This window comes from Coloeus monedula (assembly GCF_965178545.1).
Source record: "Coloeus monedula genome assembly, chromosome: 18".
Classification (NCBI taxonomy): domain Eukaryota; kingdom Metazoa; phylum Chordata; class Aves; order Passeriformes; family Corvidae; genus Coloeus; species Coloeus monedula.
The window spans coordinates 2,497,139-2,523,450 of NC_138798.1; the positions used below are offsets into that span (position 1 = coordinate 2,497,139).

General features: G+C 55.3%; 1 protein-coding gene across 8 annotated transcripts in view; it reads left to right on the forward strand.

The window, feature by feature from the left end:
* NCOR2 (nuclear receptor corepressor 2) overlaps positions 1-26,312 on the forward strand; it is a 228,483-nt gene that overhangs the window by 189,646 nt on the left and 12,525 nt on the right. For all 8 annotated transcript variants that reach the window (XM_082293756.1, XM_082293762.1, XM_082293759.1 and 5 more), the window contains 16 exons: positions 348-495; positions 2,909-3,464; positions 7,801-7,921; positions 8,819-9,056; positions 13,684-13,839; positions 14,306-14,445; positions 14,527-14,632; positions 15,306-15,410; positions 16,276-16,379; positions 18,810-18,960; positions 22,400-22,552; positions 22,909-22,995; positions 23,449-23,726; positions 24,512-24,875; positions 25,623-25,850; positions 25,947-26,192. In XM_082293756.1, the coding sequence (XP_082149882.1) occupies positions 348-495; positions 2,909-3,464; positions 7,801-7,921; positions 8,819-9,056; positions 13,684-13,839; positions 14,306-14,445; positions 14,527-14,632; positions 15,306-15,410; positions 16,276-16,379; positions 18,810-18,960; positions 22,400-22,552; positions 22,909-22,995; positions 23,449-23,726; positions 24,512-24,875; positions 25,623-25,850; positions 25,947-26,192 (3,181 nt within the window). The remainder of the gene's footprint in view (positions 1-347; positions 496-2,908; positions 3,465-7,800; positions 7,922-8,818; positions 9,057-13,683; positions 13,840-14,305; positions 14,446-14,526; positions 14,633-15,305; positions 15,411-16,275; positions 16,380-18,809; positions 18,961-22,399; positions 22,553-22,908; positions 22,996-23,448; positions 23,727-24,511; positions 24,876-25,622; positions 25,851-25,946; positions 26,193-26,312) is intronic.

Sequence of the window (26,312 nt, forward strand, 5' to 3'; positions counted from 1 at the left end):
GTCCATGTATCTGTGCCATTCTTCTCCTGAATGCTCGCTGCTGGCTGAGACTGGAGCTCCGTGTGCAGCCAGGCTGGAGCTCCATGTGCAGCCAGGCTGGAGCTCCATGTGGAGCTAGGCTGGCCATTGCACAGCAGTCAAAAGTTTTTGGCCAGGTGACACCACACTGCCGGACTTTCAACAGGCGAGTCTGGTCCCAAAGCCTGGCGCTCACAGGGTTGACCGAGGGCAGGGGGTCCCCGGCAGTGTGAGCATCCCTCTTGATGCTTTGGGCAGGACCAGGGCTCTCTGCTCCCCTGTAATTCCCTGTGGGCTTTGCCTCTCACCATCCTCTTCCTCTTTCTCAGGAGAAAGAAAGGAACGCCAAGAGGAAGAAGAAAAAAGGCGCCGCTGTTCAGAACGAAGAAGCCGCCTTCCCTCCCGCAGCTGAGGACGAGGAGATGGAGGTGTCAGGGACAAGTGGCAACGAGGAGGAGATGGCAGAGGAGGCGGAAGGTGAGGCGGTGGGGGCTGTGGCAGGGAGTGTGCTCAGCTCTGCTGGCTTTGCTGCCTGGTCACAGCAGAGGCGCCGTGCACGGCCTCTCCGGGGCTGCAAATGTCAGCGCTCACAAGGGGTGTGTCACCCCAAAGTCACACCGAGGTGATGGTGTCTCACAGCACAAGGCACTCGTGGCATTTTGGATGCCTCTGGATTTCACGCTTGCAAGGAGTGCCCTGGATCCCTGCCCTCCTCCTGTGTCTGTCTGGATGGATGGCTGTTTTTGGGAGCCCTTTGGTTTCTGATTTCCGTCAGTGCGCTTTCCAAGAGCGCGCAGCTTCCCAGGGCCTCGTGTAAATGACATTTCTTGGGTTTTTCTCCAAAGAAGGGTCCCTGCATGCTCTTAGACAGCCACCACTGTGGGCTGTCAAGGAGCTTATCATGGGCTCCAGGGGAGATAACCCACCAAGGCCTGTGTGCGCCCATCCCAGTAGGGCATTGCTGCTTTCCTGGGCAATGGAGTTCCTGGAGCCCAGCACTGCAGCAAAGGCAGGGGAAGCCATGGTCTCCCAAGGCTGTATCTTGGTGGGGCTTTTCCTCCTCCTTTCGCTTTTAAGGCAGCGTTTTCCTCCCTCCCAGCCATACCAAAGAAAGCAAACTACTTGAAAGTGACAATTTTCAGCCATTTATTGCTTTGAAAGCACGGCAGTTTAGAGAAAATATGCACAATTTTCCAGCAATGCCCATTTGACTTCTGTCAAAGTAGTTTAATAACGTAACTGGCACTTTGGCACCACCACGCTGGGTCCTGGCTTAGCACCCAGGCTAATGGGTCTTGAAGTGGGAAATCTTTTCAAATGGTCCTCGTGAGTGACTCGTTACAAGGCAGATTCCAGGTAAATCTTTGTGCGAGGTGATACGTGACTCACAGGAGCAAAGTAAAAAGTAGTTATTGCTCTTTGTAAGAGGGCCTGAGAGGAAACAACATGATTTTGAGATTAGAGACGGATCTCTTGACATGCTTCTGAGCCTTACCCTCCAAGCATCGGCTCTTGTTCTGCTGCTGGGGTGTCCTACAGAGCTGTGGAACAGCATGAGCAGGGGGATGAAATGCAGGTTGGTGTCACTCAGGAGATGGCCGCTGGCTCCAGGGTGACATTTGGGGATGCTCAGACAATACCTTGGAGTTGCAGGTGCCATGTGGCCAGTCCAGGGACAGGGGGAAAGACCCAGTGTGGGAGTTATGGTGTAGACTATGGATTCAGCATCTGAAGGGAATGCATGGGAGTCTAGAGCTTGGCTGAGCTTGGGAAGAGATGCTGTTGGATGTCTCAGCGTGGCGTTCAGAGTAGCATCAAGTGGCAGTTGGGAAGAGCTTTGCCAAACACACTGTGAACCTTGTCCTGGGTGGGTGACAGGGCACCTCATTCTTGTTTGCAACTGAGATTGGAGAAGGCTGAGACTCCTGGTGAGCATGGTACGATTTCACTCTGAGGAAAGGCGGATGTGCTCCGATGTACAGCTCTTAGGACACAGTCCCTCTGCGGCACTCCTCTCAGCAGCGTTTGAAAGCTGGCTGTGCTGCTGTGGAGAGACACAAGTCAAGGAATGCATGTGAGGAAGCCTTTGGGGCATGAGAGCCCTGCCCGGTGGGGGCATGCTGGGATGGGACTGTGGAAATCTCCTGGTGTTCCTGGCCCTGGCCATGTTTGTCCGGCAGAGGCTTGGAGGGAGCGATCCTCTCCCCAGCTGTAGAAACAATCTCTTGGCAGCACCCAACTCCGAGCGGCGCACGGACGCGCCTGCTTCCAGCTCACGTCAAGCTGCTGGTGGCAGGTCTGGGAATGATCCTTCCCGTGTAATAATTAACCTGTCCTGCAGCACTGCCAGCGCTTTCCTTTTGCTGACCCTGACCTCCTTTCTTCTGCCACCGGTGGCTTAAATAACAACAAACACGTGTAGTGTTTTGGGATGATCCCAGCTGCCCCAGGGATGGCAGAGCCAGGGACACAGGCGATGCAAGTCAGCAAGCAGGGTGCCAGTGAGGTGCCTGGTCTGGGGCAGCTGATCATGTGCCATGGGTGAGAGGGCAAGAACGCAGCAGATCTTGTCTTGCAAGACAAGCCAGCAGCCAGGGTTTTCCCTTAAAATCCAGCTACCCAGTCAGTCAGTCTCCAGGCTTTTGGGTGTGTGGTTTTGTGTTTGGGTGGGGGTTAACAGTCGTGCTGGGCAAGCAGAGAGGCCCCCAGAGGAGCCCTTTGCTTAGTAGGCTCTGGATCCAGGGATCCCAGCACAGTTCTCCCAGCCCCGGGATCATCTCCCCCTCAGAGGAACGAGGGCGTTCTCTTCCCAAGGGAGGGGGTGGAGGCAGCGATATGGGAAGCAAGAATCTCAGGCTGATCCTTATTTTTATTTCTTCCCTTTTCTCAGCTGCAGTAAATAACAGCTCCGACACCGAGAGCATTCCCTCGCCAAGGCCCGAAGCCAAAGAAGGAGGCGAAAACGGGGCCAAGGCACCACCCGGGCCGGGAGGTGACGCCGGCACAGAACCGGCAGTCAAGTGGGAAGAGGCTCCAACACCCCCCGACGCTCCCCCTGCTCCCCCTGCCAACCCCGCTCCTGCTGCCAGCCCCCCGCCGGAGACAGCTCCCGAGCCACCCAGCACTGAGGAGAAGGTGCCGGAGGACCTGGTGGTGGACGTGGTGAAAACGGAGGAGCCGGAGGAGAAGGTGAGCGAGGAGCCCTGCAAGAGCGAGGTGAAGAAGGAGGAGAGCGAAGAGAGCCAGGAGAAGGACAAGGGGAATGACAAGAAGGTGGAAAGCAGCGTCAGCAGCGCAGGGACGGCGGGGACGGAGGGGACGCCCAAGGCCGAGAAGAAGGAGAGTCATAAGGGCAGCAAAGGCCCCGGGGTGAACCCCGACAGCGACTCCAGCGCGACCTGCAGCGCAGACGAGATGGATGAGCAGGATGCTGTGGACAAGAGCAGGTAGGAGTGGGGAGATGGGGGCAAGGGCATGACCCAAGGGCCAGATGAGCTTTTCCATTGTGTGTCACAGTGCCCATGGGTGCCTTTGTGAGCTCCTCCTTGGGAATATCACTGCTCAGGCATTCCCCCAGGCAGAAGGACTTCCCAGCTGTGTCCCCACGTGCCCCCAGCCCTTTGGCCGTTGCTTCCAAAGGGGCTGTGACACAACAGGCAGTGCGATGTCCCAACGTACGGGTGCTTCTGGGACATGGCCGTGGGCAGATGTTGGGTGCAGAGCCACTGCATCTGCTGGTGGCAGCTGCCCATCTGGGTGATGCAATGGAGCGGGATGTGCCCTCGGGGACAGTGGAGTTGTGCTGGTTTGCCAGCATCTGGGGTTGAGGATGGTTTCTGTCTGAGTTGGCACTGGCAGGAGAAAAGACACATCAGGGATGTGTTCCCACTGCAGAGAGGGGGCGAGTTGCTCCTCTGGCAGAGATGTTGCTCGCATGTGTAGGGGCAAATTATGCGTCCTGGCCATAAAGGCAGGAGAATTTGGTCTGTGCAAGCTTTCCTGGGGCCATGCCAATGGGTCTCTACCTGAGCCACTGTGGTCCCAAGTCCTCCACCCACCCCTAAGCCTGGCAGCCAAGAGCACCTCAGACCCTTCATGGATGGCTCTTGGGACAGGGAGGAGAAACACTGGCCTCCTCCTTGGAGAAACATCCTGCTCCTCTCCCAGCTTTTCCCACCGGGCCCTCCACACCCAAGAGCTTCACAAATGGAGAGAGGGTTCTCTGTTTTTTAAAGAATACGTGTGAATAGGCACATCTTTGTAGCACTGAATTTTCTGATGGCTCCTGGGCCAGGTAGGACTCCCATGTACACCCTGCCATTGTATGTAGGGGCAGCAGTCCCTCCTTGACTCAGAGCTGGGCAGGGACTAGAGGCTGGCGTCCCACATCCAACATCCTGCATCCAGTGTCGTGCAAGCCCATCCTTTCTGTGGGCTCACAGGGAGCAGTTTGGCAGCAAGATGGGTCCTGCCAGGCTGGGAAAGCTGTATGCAGCGCTGTGGATGGGATTATTGAAAAAACGACTGAACAAAGTGGTGGGATGAAGTTGGAGGGAGCTGTTGTGCATCCCACCGCTCCAAATGGCCTCTGTGCTTCCCCTGTGATTGATGCAGGAGCCAGTGGATGAGTGCTGCTGGTGCCGGAGCATCCTCCGGGGTGCAGCCCCCCTCGCTGCCGAGCAGCTGGAAGCAGCGCTGGCGGTGCCAAGGGGTGGTGCGGGTGCTGCTGGCCCCGGCCCCGTGGCAGGGCTGAGGCCTCTTGGCTGCGATGCTCCTCTCCAGCAATGGGCAGAGTCCAGCACCACCCCTCCCCACCCTCCCCTCTTTCCCAGACAGGAGAAAATCTCCCAGTAAGGGAGAGTGAGGCCAGCAGTGCTGTCCTCCTCCAGTTTAACATTAACCCAACCGAAAGCAGGACAGCAGTGGCTTGTACCGACTTCCCAGCAGCAAAGGAGCAAGTCGTCTTGGGAACGACTTTTCCATCGCGGCTTCTCGCTGAGTCAGCACCTATCTCACTTGTCAAATAGTTACCAGCTTCCAGGAATATTAAACATTAAACAGGCGTCCCGCAGCTCCCGGGCCACTCCTCTCATCCGGTGTGGTGATGAGGCGCGGGCGATAGCAGAGCCTGCCGGCATGGGAAGGCTGCAGCTGACGCTGACATCAGGCGCTTCCCAACCCAGAAGCACCCACGGGGTTGATCCTCAGCTGGCTCAGAGCTTTTGGCACCGCCGTGCTCCCGGTGGGGACTCGGTTGCCCTTCCCAGCTGTAGCTTTGCTCCCTTGCCTTCCCCGTGGGCTGAGGGCTGCTGGCCCGCAGGCGTTAGCGCAGCCCCGCTGCCGCAGCGTGACTCGCGCTGAGCAGGACCGGGCTGCCGCGTGAGCCGCCCCGTCACCGCATCACCCGATGCTCGCCCACCCACCCAGCGCCAGCGGGGCGTGGGTGCTCTTCCCTGCGCTTGTGAAAGCATCAAGCTGTCCCCGGCATCTCCCAGAAGAGGACAGAGGGTGGCTGGGGTGTCCCCGCGGTGAGAAAGGAAGGAGTTCAGAGTAGGGGCAGCCTTATTTTGGTCCTCCTGCAGTTCGCGCTAGCAAAGACACGTCCAGGATTGAGGAGGCGCGGCCTTAACTCATCCAAGCTGAAGGAGGCAGCTGGTTGTCTGCGGTTCCATGCAGCGAGTGCTGCAGGAGGGCTGCTGCAAGCACAGCCAGGACGTGGTTCAGCAGGAGGTCACGCCAGATGGGGACATGTGAGGGAGGCCACGCACAGCTACCGCTGCAGACCTGCAGCATGGAGAGGAGACACCTGCACCGACCACCTCTGTGCTGCACGTCCCATTGCTGGCTCAGCCACAGGTGCAGGGACTCTGCCAGGCCACTGCCATGCTGCAGCCATGTCTCTGTCTTGGGGGAGCCCATTGTGGAGATCTGGTAGCCACTGCCTTTGCACAACTACTGGGGAATCGTGTTTGGCTGGGTCACGTGTCAGTGTGTTGGATCACCTGGAAGTTAAACTAGTGCCCACCTGTCTCTGTGTCAGAAGAAGTAAGAGTGTGGGAAATGCGGTGTCCTGGTCATCCCCAAAGCTTCGTGCCTGCGAGGGGACATTTCCACACTGCAGAAGCTCAGCTGTGAGCCTCCTGACCCCTTCCTGCTCTGTTTTCCCATCCTTCCCAGTGCCGTCAGCCATCTTAAGGCACTGGTGGTTGGGTTTGGGAGGCACTGGGCTGGCAGCAGGTTGATAAGAGATGCCAAGAGTTGTTCATATGGTGATTTCCAGAGCAAAGCACCCAACAGGCATCCCATCGTCTGGCGCAAGATCTGCTGGGAGGGACGTAATAAATTAGGCAATTTGCATACTGATGAATTTAATACTGACTTTGGCTTCCGAAGCATCAGGATCCTGGAGGGCTTCAGGAAACCTGAAGATCTTGAGAGTGCTTAAAGGGACTTTAAGGGTGCTTAAATGTACCTCTTCAAGCACCAGCGAGCGCACGAAGCAGCTGCTGGGGTGGCGGTTCCACAGCTCAGCCTGGCATGAAGGTCTTGGGAACAAGTGCTGGGTGTCCTTGTCCCCAGCCCTGTGTCTCAGCAGACTTTGGGGCGTTGAACCCTTCCAGGAGTGTGGCTTCACAACACCCGTGTGGCTCCACAGGCAGACATCATTGGGATTATTTAGGGAGCAGTTGAAATTTGCTGTCCTTTGGTTGGTTTCCCCTGGGTGCCTAACCCTGGTCCCAGTGTGGAGGTGGGTCCCCTTCCCCTCTGATGCCAGGCACTGTGCAGAGCAGGGGCTGGGGCAGTCCCAGCACCATGATGAGTTTATTCCCCGCACATGGCCCCGCCACGCTTGTTTATTCATCCAAGGGTGAGCATGGAATGACCTTGAAATTTATAGGCTGAAGAGAGCACTGAAATAACAGCTAAAATAAACAAATCAAGCTGTAAAGCTTGAAAGCTATGAACTGGCTTCAACAAACTGGAGTCAGGAGGGAGAGAAAGCAGAGATGGCCTGGACAGACGTGGTCTCTGAGGTCTCGGCATAAGCTCGGGAGCTGGACACACTGAGGGTTTGACCAATGGGCTTTGCACACCTCCATCCCACCCCGTTTTCGTGGTGTCATAGGGATGCCCCCCATGTTTGCACAGGGGCTCTGCACGGCTGGCTGAGTGTCTACCAGGCGGCTCAAACAGCCAAGGGGAAGAGCAAGTGGTGAGGGTGCAGGGCTGCACAGCTGCTGGGCTGCTGAGTACCAAATCCCATCCAAATCCAGCCTCTCATCTTTCAAGTGACCCAGGCGCCCCAGTTGCCTGCATGTGGTGGCTTGCCCTGGCTTTAGCACCTTGATAAAAGACAGTCCTTGAGGAAGAGCGTGAGGCCGATCCCTAGTGCCACACGAGCCCTACATTTCAGCTCTGGAGGGTAGCATGATGTCCAAGTGAAATCTGAACTGGTCACTTGCTCTGTAACACCCAGCTCTGGAGTCCATTCTCCCTCAGGTTTATTCTGGACAGCAGCAAATTTATTAGAAATAACATGGGGATGAGGGAAAGTGGGCTCAAGAGCCTCTTGAGCCAGACATAAGGGTCTTGTTTGAGCATGTAGTCCCATGGGGGTTGTCTTTGAGCCCAGATTCCCAGCAGTGAGCAGTGGTCCAGCACGTTCCTCTCTGATGCAGAGGATGTCCTCTAGGCTTGGCAGCACAAAACGGGGGTGCAGAGTGTGGGGGAGCCCTGGGCCATGAAGCCTGTCCATGGCTGACGTGCATGTTTTGGTTCCAGGTTGCTGTCCCCCCGGCCCAGCCTGCTCAACACCGCCAGCGACACCAGGCTCAACTCCTCGCCGCAGAAGCCGCTGGACCTGAAACAGCTGAAGCAGAGAGCTGCTGCCATCCCTCCCATTGTGAGTACCTTGCTGGAGAGGGCAGCCTGCACCTCGTGCATGCTCTCCTGCTGGGCTCCGTGGTGTGTGTCAGGGTTGCAAGGATGTGCTCATCCCTGGGGATGGCCTCAGGTCCACAGAGAGCTGTGCCTGGGCGGTGCAAGTCCCCGGCCAGGCAAGGTGCTCCCTGTGCAGAGTGTGTTCCCAGCTGCTGGAGCAGCTCTGCCAGCAGCATTTGGATGTCTCTTGAGCTCTTTTATCAGAAAATCGTGGGAGGTCTGGACAGAAAAAGCTTTTCATTGCCACATGACTGCTGCCTCCCATTGCTTTAAAAAGAGAGAGTGCACCTTCCCAGCCCTGCACTTCATCTCGTGCTTGGAGGGTATCACCTTCCTCACCCAGCAGCTTTGCTTGGTCCTGTTTTTGACTACCCAGTAGCCATGTATTGAAAGTACTGGTACAGTGACTTGGGCTGTGAGAAGAAGCATCTTGGTATCTCCAGGGTCAGCACTGGAGGAGCAGGGACACAGGGTGGGCAGGGAGGAAATCCCTGCTTTGGGGTTTGCATGCTCAGGGAGGACCCATTCGTGATGCTCTTCCAGTTTCCCATATTGCAGCTTAAGATGTGGCTGCTGTAATGTAACTTCTGGCAAAAGCTACAAGCACCTAACTATAGATGAGAGGTTTTGAACAAGTCTCACTCTTTCCTGTAGTATCACCAGCACAGAGCTGATACTCCTTGTCGTGGGCTTTTTTAATCTCCTGTGGCTAGTGAGCTTTGAAGCCCTGTTTGGTCTCTGCTAAGACTTGGCTGTGATAGTGTGGGGCAGGGGCTTCTCATGGGTCCTGATGTCTTCAAAGATTGTTATGGATGTCAGCAGCATATGATGAGTGTCACCAATTCTTACTGCTTTGCAGATTTCCGAAGGTTTCTCAGAGGGGATATTGCAGAGTGGAAGTGCGAAGCCTCAGGTGCCTCCCCACGCCTTGGCTCTCTACCAGCAGCAGATCACAAAAGCCCACGAGTCTGCCCGTGAGGACATGCCCCCGAGCAAGCTCTCACAGTCCCAGCAGCAGCAGGCTGAGAAGGAGCAGCAGCAGCCCAGCAGCAGTCCCAGGGGGAAGAGCCGGAGCCCCGCTGTTGGTGACAAGGAAGGTACGGCTGTGTGCGTGTTTATCCGCGCGGAGTGCCCGGGCTGTGCAGCTGTATGCAGCCAGCAGCTTTCCCCCTCTTAGGCAAAAGCTTGTTTCGACCCCTGAAAGCTCTTTAATAGCATCTTGAGGCAGGACGAGAGAGGCATGGCTAATTTCCCGTGTTCATTAGACAGTACATCATGTCTCATTGAGCCCACAGCAAACACCGGGCAGTGTGGAGCGCCGAGGAGGTGAAGATTGCCTTTATTAGCGTCTGCCATTCACCCGAGAGCAGAGGGGCCTGGAGGCATGCCAAGGCTCTGGGTACAATGGCTCTTTTCTACCTTGCTGGCTTTCTATAAAGAATGCTTTTAATGCACAGCGGGGACCATTATTTCATTTAAAATCAATGCTAATACTGTGACTCGGAGTCCAAAGGTTCCTGTAAAGATTCCCAGTGCTTTCTCCCCGGAATAGCTCTGATGTGGTTTGGCTGCCTAATGAGCAATTCAGAGGTTCCCACCGTAGAACATCTGAAACATTATTAGCTTGAGCACCTGGGGATCAAGGTTAAGGAGAGACGGGAAGTCCTGATGAGACCATCCTCTAAATGTGTTTTTAATCTGAGTGTTAGAGTCTGTTCCAGTTCAGAGTCTGTGTCCCTGCCCCCCACAGCCAGCCCGTGGCTCAGTTGTTAGGAAGAGAGGCTGTCACCAATGGCACAGTCAGGAGCAGAGAAGTTGGGCTTGGGTGGGTACTATGTCTGCCAGTGCTGGATCCCGCACAGGAATGAGTGCAGCTGCAAAAATCACCTACTTGTGCATGGAAGAGGAGGGTGGATGAGACTGCACTGAGGGGCACTGGACTTGGGCTGTGATCTTTGCTGGAAAATCACTGCACTAGTTCACCCTCTGGCAGCCAGGACTGTAGCAGCCTGCTCTGCAGTGTCCAGGCCCAGGTAGTTACTCCTCAAGCTGTCATGTCCCTCTGGACAGAAGGATGTGCTTGCAAAAAGAGCTGGTTGCTGGCACTTGGCCACAATTTTTTCAAACATTAAATAGCACCATGTGTGCATCGCACCTTCAGAATGTTTTGCATGTAGGCAAGGAAGGTGACTGCTCACCTTGCAAAAAAGGGAGCTTCCCCTAAGTCATGGTGTTGCCACCCATGATGTCCCATTTCCACTTGATCTTATCCTCCTGTGCTCCTGTTTGCTGCCCAGGTGGAACAGTTCCCCTCCGGCTCTTCCCCCCCAGTGGCAGGTAATCAGGTTTGATCTCCTGTGCCGTAATCCTGATCAGATCCTGGGCAGATCTGATGCTGCACTGCTCAGCTTCCTTGTGAGCTGGGTGCCACAGCCGGCACTCCAGCCCAGAGCTCTGCACTGCCCATGTCCCAGTGCTGCAGCTCCTCCTGGCCACAGGAGAATGAGGAGATGAAGCAGATTTGTAGGTATGAGGTACAAGGCAGGGTTTAGGGGTTGAAGTCAACCGTGCCACTCTGCGACCTGCTGGCACCATTATCAAATACAAAGATCTGTTATCCAGGTGGATCTTTTGTTGCTTTGTTCTCTTCGAAGCACTAATGACATGAAGCACTTTATTCTCTCCTCTGTAGAGCTCTGAATCTTTCATGTTAATGAAAGTAATTATGCCTCCCTATATCCCTGCAAATGTCTCAGCAGGTCTTGGGCTCCAGCTGTGTGCTCTCCAAGCCCTGTGTGGCTGTGCATCTGTGCTGGGTGCCACAGTGGGTCTGGAATGCATGTGGACTCCGGGGAGACAGAGGCTGGTCTCCTCTGTTCATAGTGGGAATGCATCTCCGTTTTGAAAACCAGCAGGTTTGTGATGAGTCGCCTTGCGGGGAGAAATCAGCTCCCCCAAATCCCTGATTTCAGTACAAGTCTGGACTCAGGCACTGTCTCAGTGCTGTCTCTGCCTCTTGGAACAAATCCTGGCTGTGGGTCAGGGGTTAGAAGGGAGATAGCCAGATAGTCCTGGCAAATCCATGTGCATCCCTTCCCTCCCCTGCTCTCCAAGGCATCCCAGTGAAGTGGCAGGCATCCAGACTGCAGACATTAGGCTGCCACATGGCTTGGAGTTAGAGTCCAGCACAGCCTGCAGAGCCCTCTGGAGACCAGCCCTGTGCCACCTCTCAGCAAGGGGCTGACTCCACCAGAGCAGGTACTCCTGTTCCTCCCCTGCTCGATAAGAGAGCTTGAACTCCTGCAACCGCTCCGGAGATCAACATCCTTCACACGGCTCTGGATCCGCTTCAAAGCCAAGTCTTGCACACATCCTGGCCGAGGCGTTGGCTGCCTCGCAGCCGCTGGCTGCGGCTGTATCAGCTTGGAGGGCGGCCAGCCAGCCATACCTTCCTGAGCACTGCCCTCTCTTCCCTGCCTTCCAAGAGGAGCTGCTAATCACGGGGCTGGGCAGAGGCAGGCAGCCCTGCCTGGATCTCACCGGCAGGCAGACGGATCCTTTCCCCAGTGCCGGGTTGCCGTCGGGCGTATCTTCGGTTATCGCTCGGCGGTTGGAGCGCCAGCGGTGTGTTTTGTGTTGATTTAGTTGTGTTTCATTTGGCCTTTGTAGGCAGTGTGGAGCCAAGAGCATTAATTTGGATGACGGATCATATAAACTCTGACTCCTTCGCTCCCATTCCAGGGACTTGATAAACGGTAATAGGAACTCTCTCTTCCCCGTGTAAGTGCTATTTTATCAAAAGCTGGCTGAGTTATAGCCACCCTCTAATGCGAGGGCAATTAGGAACTGGCCACATTTCACAGGCTGGAGAGCCTCGCCGGGGAGGGGACAGCTCCCACGGGGAGGGGAGGAGGACGAGGCTCTCCAAGAGCCATCCAGGGTGCATATAGCCTTGGCTGACAGTGCCTTGGCGTCAGGGAGCGTCTTCAGCTGGGACTTCCCAGCACTGTTTGCCCCCACATGAGCAGAGCTGAATGGGGCCGAGCTGAAGGGGAGATGATCAGGGAGTGTGGATGTGCCAGGGACTCTCTGTCAGTGTGGAGGATGTGCCTGGATTCCCCTCTGTTGTCAGGATGAAGGGATCCTCTCTGGGATCCCACGTGGGGAGGGAAGAGGCCACAGCCAAGGTCTGGCCCCGCTGGGCTGCAGAGGTGTTAGTGCCTGCACACGTCTGTGTGCCCAGAATGGATTTCTTCTCTCACTGAAGCAGACAAGAATAATCTCCCTGCTTCTGAATACACTGAGCATTAATAACGATAATGTAGTAAAGCCTCATTAAATTGGGCCTCTGATAATCTACTTGCCCTATTATTAGGCTTAGCAGGATTCAGGCATCTATTTTTATCAAAAATTGATGGTTAAAGGCTGGGTTCATTTGTGATTGCTATTGTTTACTGCCCAGTTTCTAATTTCTGGTCACTGCAAACGTTACACAGGTGGGTCTGGGGAGGAAGGGCAGTGCAAAATGAAGTGTGTATTGATTACAAGCAAATCCTACCAAACCTGCCTCTAATCCATCCAGAAAAGGCTGTCTCATCCATCTGCTTAGCCAAGCGTGAGGATGCACTTGGCATAGAGCAGATTAAGCCTCTCTTTTCCTCAGCATCTTTCAGCACATGGCAGGCTTCAGGTGTCCCCAGCACAGCTCCTCCATCATTAAGCTCTTCTTGGCCTCCCGTCAGCCTTTTTATAGCCAGGATGAACCCAGCCTGGTATCCAGGATGCCCTGAACCAGGTATTTTCAGGAAACTTTCCTGCCCCCAGCCACTGTGCCTCAGAGAGGACCAGCGAGCCTCCCTCATTTGGTTGTTCTGCAGAGCCCGTCTCCGTCTTCCTTTGCCTTTGACGGTCTCGTGCAGCGTGCTTGTCCCAGGTGTTCAGAGAACATCAGTGTGCTTTTCCCTTGCTGTCTGAGAAACTGATGCCATTATTTCTGGCCCCTTCCCACAGCTTACAAATGGTTCATAGCATGGAGCCGGCCTTTAAGAGCGGCTGAGCTTTCACATCTCCATGTGATGTGGGGAAGAGCCTGTCCCTGGTGTGCTGGCATTGCAGTGGTCCTGGCAGTGGCCTGGGGCTCTGCAGGCACCCTTTGCCCAGCTGCACACCACAGACAGTGTAGTCACCAGCGAGCTGGTGCCCTCTGGATGTCCCCCATGCACCAGAGGGATGCCAACATTGCTGCTTCTTGGCTTTAACATCAGGGAAGGATTTGGCAGCATCATCATTAATCCTCCAGCCCTGCCATGCTGGGATGATGTGGAGCTGTGGGCACAGGCAGGAGCTGCCCAGGAGCAATTCACTAATGGCCAAGCTCTGGCAAGGAGCTGGACTCTGTACCCGGCTGCATGCCAAATGCCATCTCCTCTCCTGGGTGAGGTGGGGTAGCACCAGGTCCCTGGAGCTTCCTGCTGGCAGTGAGCACCAGCAGAGTCACCAACACAGATGTCCCATCGCACTTGAGATACCTGAGTAAAATAAATGCTGTCAAACCCAGGCAGTGACACAGAGCTTTTTCCTTTTAGCTTGGCTGGGGAGTTGAGCCCTCTCCTCATGGCCATCTCCTGTGCTTGGAGCTGGCTCTGGCTTCCCTGCCCGTGCTCACAGGCACCCCTCACCCATGCTAGCCACTGACCACGTGGTTTCTTTCTGTGTCCCTTGCAGAAAAGTCCGTGCATTTCTCAGCCATTGCAGAGGCTCAGAAGCTGAGTGCAGAGTCGATGGCTGCCTCCTGCTGGCCCCCTGTTCTGTCCTACCCCCGGGATGTGATCAAAACGTCTCCCCAGGTGGAGCCCCACTTGTTCCAGTATAACCCACCAGGCAAGTAAAACCCCCCCTGGCTGTGTGGCATGTGCCCTCCTCTGCCTGACCTGGGGCTGAGCACAGAGGCTGTGCTTGCAGCCACTATCACAGGTTGGGCTATTTAAAGGTCCCAGGACGGTCAAGCGTCTCCCAGCTCTGGGGCAGGTTTAGGGGTGTGGTTTGTCACAGAGCAGTGTGGGTGCAAAGTCAAGACAGGTTTTATCCCTCGCTGCGCTGTCCTCTCTGGCTGGAGGGCAGACAGCTCGGGCACAGCTCATCCTCTGGCAGCAGAGGGGACAAGGCAGTAATTCAAACTATTCCAGTCCTTTCCAAAATGATGGTGTGACTTGGAGCCTCGTGCAGGCTCACAGCCGGCCGGGTCAGTGCCTCCAGCCCCTGCTCCCTCCCGTGCCCCTTTGCTCTCTGATGGCTGCAGCTGCTCTCCCTGCCCTCGCTCTCACAAACATTTGTGTTTTCCTCACAGGACACCCCATCCCACTGAACCTGCATGAGAGCTCTCGCTCAGGGCTGCAGAGACTAGCCAGCATCTCCAACCCTCCTCCCCTCATCTCCTCCACCAAGCACCCCTCCGTGCTGGAGAGATCCGTCGGATCCATTTCCCAGGTAGGATATTGATAGGTGTGAGCAGTGGAGATGCCTCACAGGGACCAGCAGTTGTTCCTGACCTCTCCTCTTGGCCCACAGGGAATGCCCATCCAGCTCCACACGCCCTACAGCCCCGAGCATGCCAAGGTTCCCGTCGGTTCCATCACCATGGGCCTGCCACTAGCCATGGATCCCAAGAAACTGGGTAAGGAGCTGGGAGACAAGTTGTTTCTCATGTGCTCTGAGAGCAGCAGGGAGCGAGCTTGCCAGCAGCATAGGGGAAAGGAGGAGCACAGGGCACAGCAAGGGAGCACACGGAGAGAACTGCTAAGAGGATGAAAGGATTAGTCCCATCAGGAGAGCAGAGACACAGGGAGCTAAATTTGTGCAGTATAGGAAAGCAACAACTCGGTCAGGGACGCTTCCCAGCCTATAAATACCCTCCAGCTAATACTGTGATAGAAGGAAGGAAATATATTGTTGCTCCCCAGGCTGGTAGGATAAAGAGTAAATGGCCTGAAGTGAACAAAGAAAGTGTTTAGTCTGCAGATTTGGAAGCTTTTCTTAACAGCAGGAGGGAATGGGTGTGGGATCAAGCCTGGGGAGGAGGGATATGAGCTCTGTTTCCCACTGTGTGTCGGTCCTGTTACAGACCAGCACAGGGTTTTCAGTGTCAGCTCGGGTGCCGTTGTGGGCAGTGCCAGGGCACGGGATCTGGCTTTGCTCGATGGCATTTGTGTATTCACCCTGCAGGAGCACATCCCAAAGAGCTGGGAATGGCAACGGTGCCAAGAAGGTGCCACCTCAGAGCTGGAGCCAGCTGAGGGCTATGGCCCCGTGTCCTGCACCTATGCTGATACATGGTTAATGTTTTCCAGTGCCTTTTCCTGGAGTAAAGCAGGAACAACTTTCTCCTAGAAGCCAGGCCAGCCAGCCAGAAAGTCTGGTTCTGCAGCCATCCCAGGAGGGCTCCATCCTGCGGGGTGAGCACCCACAGCGGGCAGCGTGTGCCCCAGCTCTGGGAAGGGGAGGGATGCTGGCACTGCCAAGCCTGGTGAATGCCACACTGGCTGCAGCTGCCCAGTGATCTCAGGTTTGATTTGTGGAATTGCACCCAGCCAAAGATGTCTCTTTGCCCCTTTTCTCTGCCTCCCCAAATCAGGGCCTCAGGTATTGATTCTGGTGGAGGTTCTGTGTTCAAGGCGCACCTGAAAATCTGTTACTTAAGACAAAGCAAGACCTTTTTATATTACATTAATTAGTATTTTCATGCTTTTCACTGCTGCTGCTGCTGCAGCTGGACAGGGACCCCCATTTGGTTAAATACAGCCCTCACGGATTTCTTTCCCCATTAGCCTGGCAGAAGAAAATAAATGCAAAGGCGTTGCTTTTTAGTGCAAATTCTGGTTTGTGAACCCCCCCCCCCAGTAAGGCAGTCAGGAGCCTGAGTGTGGTGGGCTGGCTCCAACCCAGGACAGATCTGTATGAATGAACTCAAGCCACCCCGAGCTGCATCTCGCCACAGAGCTGCTGTGATCACATCAGGAGAGGCTGAGCCAGGCTGTGCTTTCTCCCAGGCTCATAAATCTGCCTGGCACCTCCACAAAGACAGCAGGGAGCTGATAGCCTCAAAATACCTATCTTTTACCTCCTCCCCACCCTCACAGGGATGGGTTTCTCAAGAGACTTGGTGCAAAGGGTTGGGCAAGGCTTGGGATTGAACACTGACAGCTCTTCAAGTACCTTGCTAGAAACTGGGTCAAATCCTGCACTTGGTAGTCTCAGCCCCACAGGTTTTGTGCTGAACAGCAAATCCAGCCCCCAGCTCACAGGATTTGTGTCCTACAGGTACTTCCCTCAGCTCTGCCTCGGGAGGAAGCATCACCAAAGGAACACCCACATCCAGACCCCCCCCGGAGTCGCCCATCACCTACCGAGGGTCCATCACACATGTAGGTGCCTTGTCTCCTGAGGGTGTTGCTTCCTGGGTGCTGGCAGCTGCAGCTTGTGCTGGACACGGGCACTGGGGGTTTGTGGGGCACACGGGGTGTGCAGCACAGGGCTGTGCAGCAGCTCTGTGATGCTCCCACCCCGTGGAGCCCCTTGGAGAGGTCTGCAGACAGCCCCCACTTAGGATGGCACGAGCCACGTCCCGTGAGCAGAGACTGCAGAAGAGCAGAGCCCAGCAAACAGCAATGCAGCCTTACAACACCTTTAAGCCTGGCTTTGCCTTTTGGAGCTGTCAAGAACAGAGGCAAAAGCAGCTGTAAATGGCTCTGGGAAAATCATCTTGCCAGGGCAAGGAAGTGGAACAGAGCAAAGGAGATGGGTGGAGTGCCCAGGCCAGGTGGAGGAGGGAGGAGGCTGTAAGGGGCAGGTAAGGTAGCAGGAGCTCCTGCCAGGGCTGAGCGTGCTGTGCTGGGGGTCCTGCCCTAAGGCTCTTCAGCAGGAAGATACTTTGGCCTTAATCTCCACCATCCATCTCCAGAAGAGCAGCTGGCAAGCGGGCAATAGTTTCTTGCAGTGTGAGTTATTGCTCATCTGGTAACAGAGTGGAGAGCATTAAAAAAAAAAAATCTGTTTCCTGTGGGGATTTTATCTGGCCATCATTCAGATATTTAAAGACACTCAGGCTCTGGTTTTTGCCTGCCTTCTTCAAGGAGGATGACCATGTTGGCTTTGGCCCTGGGGACCTGACCCTGAGTCCTGGCCCAGAGCAAAGCTTAGCTTGCCTGGTGCCCTGTGTCCAACAACTGCCAGGAATGGGTGCTCAGGGGCTGTAAATAACCCATCAGAGCAAACATTTGCTCCATCCTCTCAGATGCTCCTGCAGCAGCTGTGGGCAGCAGTGGGTGGGTGTGAAGGACCTTGAGTACCGTGTGTCAGTTCAGGAGATCAGCAGAGTTTGTTGAGACAGTTTTGCATACAGCTAATGAATCCAGCCAGCTAATGAATCCATCCAGATTCTTTTGTTTGGCTTGGAATTAAGGTACCAAGCCTAGACCCAGGGCATTGCCTGGCTCCTTTGCTGGCCCAACAGCCTGCATCCCTCTGCTCCGGCTGGGGAGAAGGAGCCCCCTGTTCTGGCAGCAGCTCCTGGTACCAGAGCTGATACTTGATCTCAGATTAGTCATCCGGTTCACAGGAAGCAGATCTTGAATATATGCTCTCTGCTCTGAAGCCATCTGTCATCACTTGCTTTCACATCCCCTCGGAGCACGTCCTTGGAAGGGAGGTACCTTACCTGGGGCTGGGAGAGCCATTACCAGGTGCCCAGGTCCACCACAAGGATGAATGACCAGAGCACTGAACCCACGTGCTGGCACATCCTGGGTTTTGGGGACTGCTGCTACTCTGAGGGCTTGGTAAAGAGCAGGGGCATCCCTAAGCAGGGGTGGGGAAATAGCCTGAATGGCACAACCTGGAAGCACCAGCAAAGCTGGCGGGGGCATCGCATCCCCGAGGCTTCCTAGGCATCAGTTCCGGGTCTTGCTGGGGTTAAATGAGCTCAGTAGGCAGGTGTCAGGAGTGTCTCTGCCAGCATCATTGTGCCTTCCCAGAGATGGGAAAGGGGGACTGTCACCCCATGGTGGCTGTTCCCACTTGGCACCGACAGGTCACAGTGGCAGAAGGGTGTTAATCACCAGCCACTCTTCAGGGGCATCCAGCTCTGTGTGTTTTGAAGGGGATTCAGGGGGGCAGGTGCTGTGAGCTGTGTCTGCGAGTGCCTGTGGCAAAGGAGAGGTTTCAGCTCACACAGTTGGTGTGGGGAGCCCAATGCTGTTGCTGTTGGAGAGCTTAGGCAGGCTCTGCTCCCCGACCTGCTCTGGGACCGGTTTGGCTGTCGCCTGCCGTCTCGCCCGGGCGCGCTGCCAGCCGCCAGCTCCCGCACGCAGGCAGCTCGCTGAAGGTCACACTGCTGCCAGCAGATGTGCCTGGGTGGGCAGGACATCTCTGTGGCTCCTTTGCCAAGCTGGGGAAATAGGCTGCAGGGAAGAAGCTAACGCTGGAGCAGTGCCTGCTGTCACTAAGGTGTCCCCAGGGGAGCACCAGCCCTGTCCCCCAAACCTGGGGAGAGGGAGCAGGCCAGATAGCTTACTCCAAAACATGCAGGGTGAGAGCTGCTGTTCTGGAGGTCTGTGCTGTCCTCATCCCCTGCCTCTTCCCAGCAGCCTCACACAGATCACGTACCTTTTTACCGCTCCTCGTTATCATTCTCATCAATAATTAAGCTGCAAGTCCCTCACTGTTGGCTGCGCCAGGAAGCGGAGGCCGGGTGTGCTCCCTGTGCTCAGCTTCCCGCGAGGAACAGCCTGTCCCCGCGCGGCGCTTGCTTAATTGGTTGTGACACTGTTAAATATGGATCTTGGTGGCTTTCCAAGGGCACCCCAGCAGAAGTGCTGTACAAAGGAACCATTACCAGGATAATCGGAGAAGACAGCCCCAGCAGAGCAGAGAAGGCGAGGGAGGATGCCGTGCCCAAAGGACATGTCATCTACGAAGGGAAGAAGGGCCACGTGCTGTCCTACGAGGGTAAGTCCTAATCCTCTCTGCCTTTTTAGGGCAGATGCGAGGGGTTTGTTCCACTGTGGCTGGGACTTGAGAGCGAGGAAACGCTGACAAAGTACAGCAGGCCAGCACTTCTCACCCTTCCCACCCTGGTGTCCTGTGTCTGTCTGTCCCATGTGGTTGTGTTGCCTTAGAGATGGCAGGCAGGGGTTGCAATGATTTTGGCTGGCTTTGGGAAACAGGGAAGAGGAGAGGACCGGGTAGGAAGGTGTTACCTTCATCCCGAACACCCTGTGCTGGAGGGGGACTGATTGAAAACATTACGAGAGCACCCCCCCAAACTCTTGGGCCAAGGTGGACTCAAAAACCTGCAAGATGGAGGCAAGTCAGGTAGTTCGGCATAGCAGTTTATTTGTATGTCAGATTCTCACCTGCATTGACTTGGGCACTGTGAGGCTTTTCCAGCAAGGGGCTGCCCTGCAGGAATCCTCCTGGACTCAGCCTCCGTATCTGGTGAGCTTTGCTAGAGCTATTGGAGGTGGCAAAGCCATTCCTGCATCCCACAGGGAGCCTGTCTGGGGATGTGTTGGCTGCTGCCGCACCCCCACAGCACAGGAACGCCTTTCCTCGGTAAATGCCGGCGGTGCCTCGCTGCATTAGTGGTGCCAGCAGGTGGTCACCAGCTGCTCCTGCCTGCTCTGCGCCTGCTCAGCCCATCACAGCACTGGCCATCAAAGCTGCTCTGCATGTCCCGGTGCCTCCCGTTGGAAATAAGCAGATGTTCCTCTCCAGTGAGGCTGGAAACAACTCCATTCTTGCTTTTCACCATGTGCTGGCTCAGGCATCTCTGTTGTGGAGCTGGACTGCTCCTGGCCTGCACTTGGGGTCAGGAAGAGCCAACTTACAGGTGCTGCAGCTCTGCATGGTCTTGGGGTAAAGCACTGGCATGTGCTTTGGTGTGCACAGGGAAGGCCGTCCTCATGTGTCACCTCCCTTCTCAGTTGAGTCTGGGGATGATGACTAAGGAGCAGATCCCAACTTCAGCTACTTCAGTACGTGTCTCTGGCAAGCTGCTGTGCTGCCTGAGCCCTCTTCCTCCCTCCCTGGGGCATCCCCAGCAGCCTGGGCCCTGTGGTCAGTGCTGCAGGCAGAGTGTGTCCCACAGATGTCAGATTCTTGTGTGTCTCCTGCCCACAAGTGCAGGCAGCTTGTTTCATCATGGGCAGGGTTGTTTTATCCAGAGCCAGAAGGTTCAGGTCAGGCCATGGGGACGACTCTCAAGCTCCAGCTGATGTCACCTTCTTGTGTGTCCTGGGACTGCAGGGACCTTTCAGGACAGGGCTCTGTGCTGTGTCTTCTGCCTGCCACATGGAAACTGGCTCATAGCATGTCCCCCTGGGTCTGCTGTCAACTCTAGCCCAGATAAGAAATGTCACTGTGGAAGACTTGTATCTGGATGCCCTTTGGGACAGTTGGCAAGGCTTGGACCAGGGAGGACGCAGGAAGTGTTTCAGCACTTGTTTGTGCAAGAAGCTATTTTAATCACCTCTGCCCGGGCTGGGGGTCGAACGAGGTTGATCTCAGAAATGGCACCATCAGGGAGAGATGGGGAGGGCTCCTGGCAGTGAGTGTTGCCCATGCCCAGTGCTGGGATCCCTCTCCGGGCAATGAGGGAGAGCTGCAGACCGAACTCTTCCCTGTTGCTTGTGTCAGCCCGAGTCTCCTTGGCTGCAGCCTGTGTCCATCACCTCTCATGCTACCCCCCACAGACACAGATGAGGAATTAATTCCTTCCTCTCCCCAGCAGCCTTTTACATGCTTGATAGCGTTTATCACATCCCAAGTGATCCTGCGAGCTGCTGCAGCCTTGCCAGCCCTGCCTCTCTCCTTCCCCCTGTACAGCCTGGCAAGGCTGAGCAGCCCAGGAACAGAAGAGTTAAAAAAAAAAATTAAATAAGAAAACTGAAACTGTTGGTGATTATGAATTTTGGCAAGCAGAAAAAAAATTGCAAATTCTTTAGTGTCATGAGGGTGCTTAAAATAAAAGAGCTGTAATGAGACGAGATCCTGTAGCATGTGTGAGCTGAATTGTGCTAGATTGGTTATTCTCATCCTGCATATGATTGCTGATGGCTTCTGCAAGGCGAGGGACGTGGGTTTGGAATGGTTTTCTTTCTGTTTAGTCTCTCTTCTCCCTCGCGCCCTCCCCCTGCTTCCCGGTGGTACAAAGGGTGCCTGGGAGCACGTCCCCTCCTGCAGAAGGGCTGGTGGCAACAGATGTGCCTTGATGACAGGGTGCAGGCACATCGCCCGCACGGTGCTTGGCTGATTCTGAATGTCACCCCCGGATTTCTCCTGTCAAATGGAGCTGAAGCAAAAGCTCAGGCACGGACCCCCTCTTGTTTCCCCACACACAACCCCAAACACTTTGTGGATTGAGTGGGTGCTGACTGCGGAAACCAACAGTGGGTGTGAAGTTGTAATAATCCCATTTTATTAATTGCTGGTTTTGCCAAGGAAGAGTTTTGTTCCTGATTGTCCACAATAGAATGAATGTTTTTAACTTCCCTGCTTTCTCTAATTGTAAAACCACCTTCTCTGCCCACAAAGAGGAGGATTAGGGCGCTGGCGATCCTTGGCAAGGGCAGCCTGGCCAGGGATGATGGGTAGAGGCGTTTGTCTCTCCTAGCTGACATCCTGTTTGGAGCTCGTGGCATAAACCCAAGGCATTCAGCTGGATCAGAAGCTGCTGAATTCACAGCTCGCTGCACATGATGGGTGCCCGTTGCCCAGGGTGGGTGTGATGCTGCCTGGCACGGGCAGGGCTGTGCTGGTGGTGGGGCTGTAGCTCAGGACAGATGCCCGCTGCTTGTCGCTCCAGGTTCGGATCAGGGGCAGTCGGTGGTCTCTCCTCATTCTAGTGCTCGCTCTGTCAGTCCTGCTCAGTGCTGTTTCAAAGGAATCATTCTCAACTTTGCTTCTCCTCTGTTTTCCCTGATTTTCTCACCCAGGGAGTGTCTCGGCAAATGTTAAGGCTGGCCAAGATCCCAAACAGTAGGTGTCTAGCAAAAATCAAAACAACGGGGAAAAAAAACAAGACTCCCCAGACCCAAAGAGCCAAGTTCAGTGGAACTACAGCTGCTCCCACTGGCTCCAGGCTGTTCTTCTGCCCAAGGGATGGCCCCACCAGGGAGGGAGGGAATGGGACACGACAGGGTGGATGCTCCTATTCAAGCGGGAGGCACAGATCTGGAGTCTGAGGCAGGCAGGGATGGGAGAAAACACCAGCTGAATTTCCTGGAAGTCAGTCCTGTGCAATGTTTCTGGCACTGCGTAGTGGTGGCTGATGGTGGGATGGGATCTGACCCCTCAGCAACACACACAAACAGCAGTAAACACCCTCTCTTGGCCCGTGCTGCCTTTCCATGCTCATGGTGGTGCCTCTTGGTGTTCCCTCCCCCAGGTGGAGTTGCTGCTTCTCAGTGTCCCAAAGAAGACAGCAGGAGCTCAGGAGCTTCGCATGAGACCACAGGAACTAAGCGGACCTATGATATGATGGAGGGGAGGATCAGCCGGGGCTTATCAGCCCGTGATACCTTATCTACCAGCATTGAAGGTGGGTCTGGATGAAACCTTTCACCTGTGTTATGTTAGTGACGTGTGGAGACCTCGTCTACATGATGCATCTTCCTGTGCCAGTGTTCTGGCAGTGGTTTGCATCTGACAGCATCTGACCAGCAGGGGAAAACAAGGGATGTAGAGTGACCTGTTTGCCTTGAGTGTCTGTCCTGACAGACCAGCTTCAGGAATACAAAAAAAGAAGCATATTTAAAAAAAAAAAAAAAAAGGAAAAATAAATAATTTAGACATTGTTGGTGTTTTTGTCCCAGGCATCCTTGGGACACTGTCGTGTATTAATTGTAAATGAACTCCTGTGTCACAGCCCCACTTTCCCTCTTGGATCTGTTCTAGGTCTCATGGGTCGAGCGATCCCTCCAGACCGACACAGTCCCCATAACCTAAAGGAGCAGCATCACATGCGGGGCTCGATTACACAAGGTAAAGCCTGCAAGCACGAGATGGGCACGGACAGGGGAGGTATCTCACGTGCATGGCCCCTTGTTCTCCTTGTAGGGGTAGGACAGGAGGAAGCAAGGATGGACACGTCAAGGTCCAGCTGCAGGTCTTTGCAGCCCCTGCTTTGTGCTCAGAGATATTTTCAGTCATGCTCAGCTTCTACCAACCTAAATTCTGCCAAAGTCAGGGACAAAATTGTCAGTGATTCTCATGAAGCAGGTTGAAATAAGTGTGAAATGGGTCCAGAAAGTGCTGGTACCTGTGAGGTGGATCATTAGCAGTATAGCTGCCCGGTGGGCTCAGCTGGGTACCAGTCCCTGAGTTCCACTTGTTAACTAGAGACCCCCTTGAAGTGAGCATCTGCACGGGGACTGGGAGTCCAGTGTCTGCCTAGGGAATCACCCTCTGCATCCATCATCTACTTGGGGGTTGCAGGAATACCTCGGTCCTATGTGGAGGCCCATGAGGACTACCTCAGAAGAGAAGCCAAACAGCTCAAGAGGGAAAACACTCCACCAAGGGACTTATCTGATGCCTACAAGGTCAGATCTCACGAGGGCCTTACTCCTCTGAAAATGAAATCAGCCCATGAAGACCTGGTAGCCACGGTGAAAGAAGCAGGAAGATCAATCCATGAGATTCCCCGGGAGGAGCTGAGGCGGACACCAGACATCTCTCTGACGAGACCTCTGAAGGAAGGTTCCATCACGCAGGTGAGTACGGAGTGAGCAGCGGATGAGGTCAGTCCTGCTCAGACTGCTGTCCTTGCACAGATCCTGGGAGCCCTTCCCAAGGTAAAAGGAGAGCAGAGACAGCTTTGGGTTGCATCACGGGTAAGAATGGACTCTCTGCTTGGGTACAGGTTGTCCTGCCCCATCCTTTGAAGGGATCCCTTCCAATCCAAACCATCCTATAATCCTTCCCAGCAGATAAATACAAAACCTAGGGAACCCCTGGCACCTTAAGAAAGCAGTGATCCATCCAGATGTGTAAACAAAAGAGGATGCATTTCCCTCTTTTTCAAAGACAGAGTCAACTTGGTGCCCTCAGCACTGTGACTCTGGGTGCACATAAACTTGGTCTCCTCCCTTCGTGGGCAAGTGGCAACCCAGCAGGGCCAGTAGTTAGGATGAAACATGGCATGCTATCTCCTGTTGGTCTCCAAATATTTGCAGGGTTCCCATGGCACCTTGTAGTCCTATCCCATTTCACGGTGTGTGTAGGAGAGAGGCGTGATGGGCACAGCCAGCCTTCAGCAGTGACTCATCATCATCTTGTTGGAGCACAGCAAGACGTGCAGGATGGGCCCTGCACCCTGCCCTGTGCCAAGTGGTTATCTCTGCTTTGCCAATGGCTGTTGGCCATTTGACTGAGGAAACTTTGTGTATTGACCCACTGAATGAGGCATCCTGAGTCCTGCTGAGACTCTGTGGGATGCAGTCACTGGGCTCCTTCTGTTCGACACCCCTTTGATGTCCCCTGTGCCTCCTGTCCCCAGGGTACCCCGCTGAAGTACGACAGCAGCTCTTCCTCCTCGAGTACCAAAAAGCACGATGTGCGGTCCATCATCGGCAGTCCCGGCAGGACTTTTCACTCTGTGCATTCTCTGGATGTCATCCAAGACCCGAGGAATCTGGAAAGAGCTTACGAAGAGAGCCTGAAAAACAGGCCAAGCCCTGTGACAAACTCGGGTGGCTCCATTGCCAGAGGGGCTCCTGTGATTGTACCCGAGCCGGGCAAGCCCCACCAAAGTGCCCTCGGCTATGAGGACCACCAGGCAGGGCACAGCACGGCCTTCAGCAGCCACTTGCACAGAGGGTCTCCGGTCTCCACACGGGAGTCCACACCACGGCAGCACGAAGGTACTTGGCAAACCTTTTATTTGATGGTAAGATTTCTGACAGCCAAGCAGGTGAGGTGCGCGGGAGGCGGCTGCTGACCCCACCTGCCCGAGCAGTTCCCAGCAGGTGCCTGTTGAACCCGTTCTTCCCAGCACCCCACGCCCACGGCTGACTCACGGCACTGGGGTGGCTGCCAGGGACAGCTGGGGCTCAGCGCCCTTCCTGGGGGTGCTCACACTGTTGAAGTGAGGGCGCTTCACCTGCACAAGGGTAACCAAAGGGAGACTTGGGCCGTGGCTGGTGAAGCCATTGGTGTTTCAAAAGTGTCTTCCCTGTCCCAGCAGTGGCCCATAGCACTCTTTTTTCCATAGGCGGACAGGAAAGCAGTGCTTGGGAGGCTGGGTGGGAGATGTTCACACTTCTCACTAACATGGGCAGTGACCTCCTTGTGCTGAAGAGTGTGGCAGCAAGGCTGCACCACCAGCTGCTTGTGCAGGCCAGGGTGGATGCACAGATTGCCCAGCATGGATGTGCTGGGGTGGAGGGACGATTTGGGAAAGGCCTCTCTCCCAAGGGGCAGTTGGGATTTGGCCCATCTCGACCCTGGTGGTGTAACAGGGCATGGCAGTGCAGGGAGGAGGGAGAAAGGTCCCTCGAGTTCAGGGTAGCTACAATTATCCCTGTGGGACATGCTTGGCTGCAGGCATCCCTCGGGGACATGGCTTGGCCGAAGTGCTCAGTCTCTGACTCATTTCCTTCTCTCTGCAGGGAGCATCACTGCTGGGAAGCCAGTGTCCCAGGACAGAAAGATCACCCCCACATCGAGAGAGCTCACCAACTCCAAGTCTCCGCACGCCCCTGTGCCTGACCACCACCACCCCATCTCCCCGTACGAGCACCTGCTCCGCGGCGTCAGCGGGGTGGATCTGTACCGAGGACACATCCCACTGCCTTTTGACCCCGCTGCCATCCCGAGGGGAATCCAACTGGAAGCAGGTACCTCGGCTGGGGGCACAGTCCGTTATTTTCCTTGTTACGCTCCAAAAGCCTGAGGCCTCTGAGGCTTCACATCTGCATCCTTTTCTCTCCCAGCTGCTGCTTACTACCTGCCAAGGCATCTGGCTCCGAGCCCCACGTACCCACACCTGTACCCCCCGTACCTCATCCGGGGCTACCCGGACACGGCGGCCATGGAGAACCGCCAGACCATCATCAACGACTACATCACGTCGCAGCAGATGCACCACAACGCCGCAGCCACGGCCATGGCGCAGCGGGCGGACATGCTGCGCGGGCTGTCACCCCGGGAGCCCTCCCTTGCCCTCAACTATGCAGCAGGTCCTCCCAGCACAGCACTGTCCAGGGGTTTGGGAGCAGTATGGGAGGAGGAGGCTGGGTCAGGCTGGCACTGCCAGCTCCAGCATGGCCAAGCTGCAGCAGCTCGGTGTTGTCCTGACA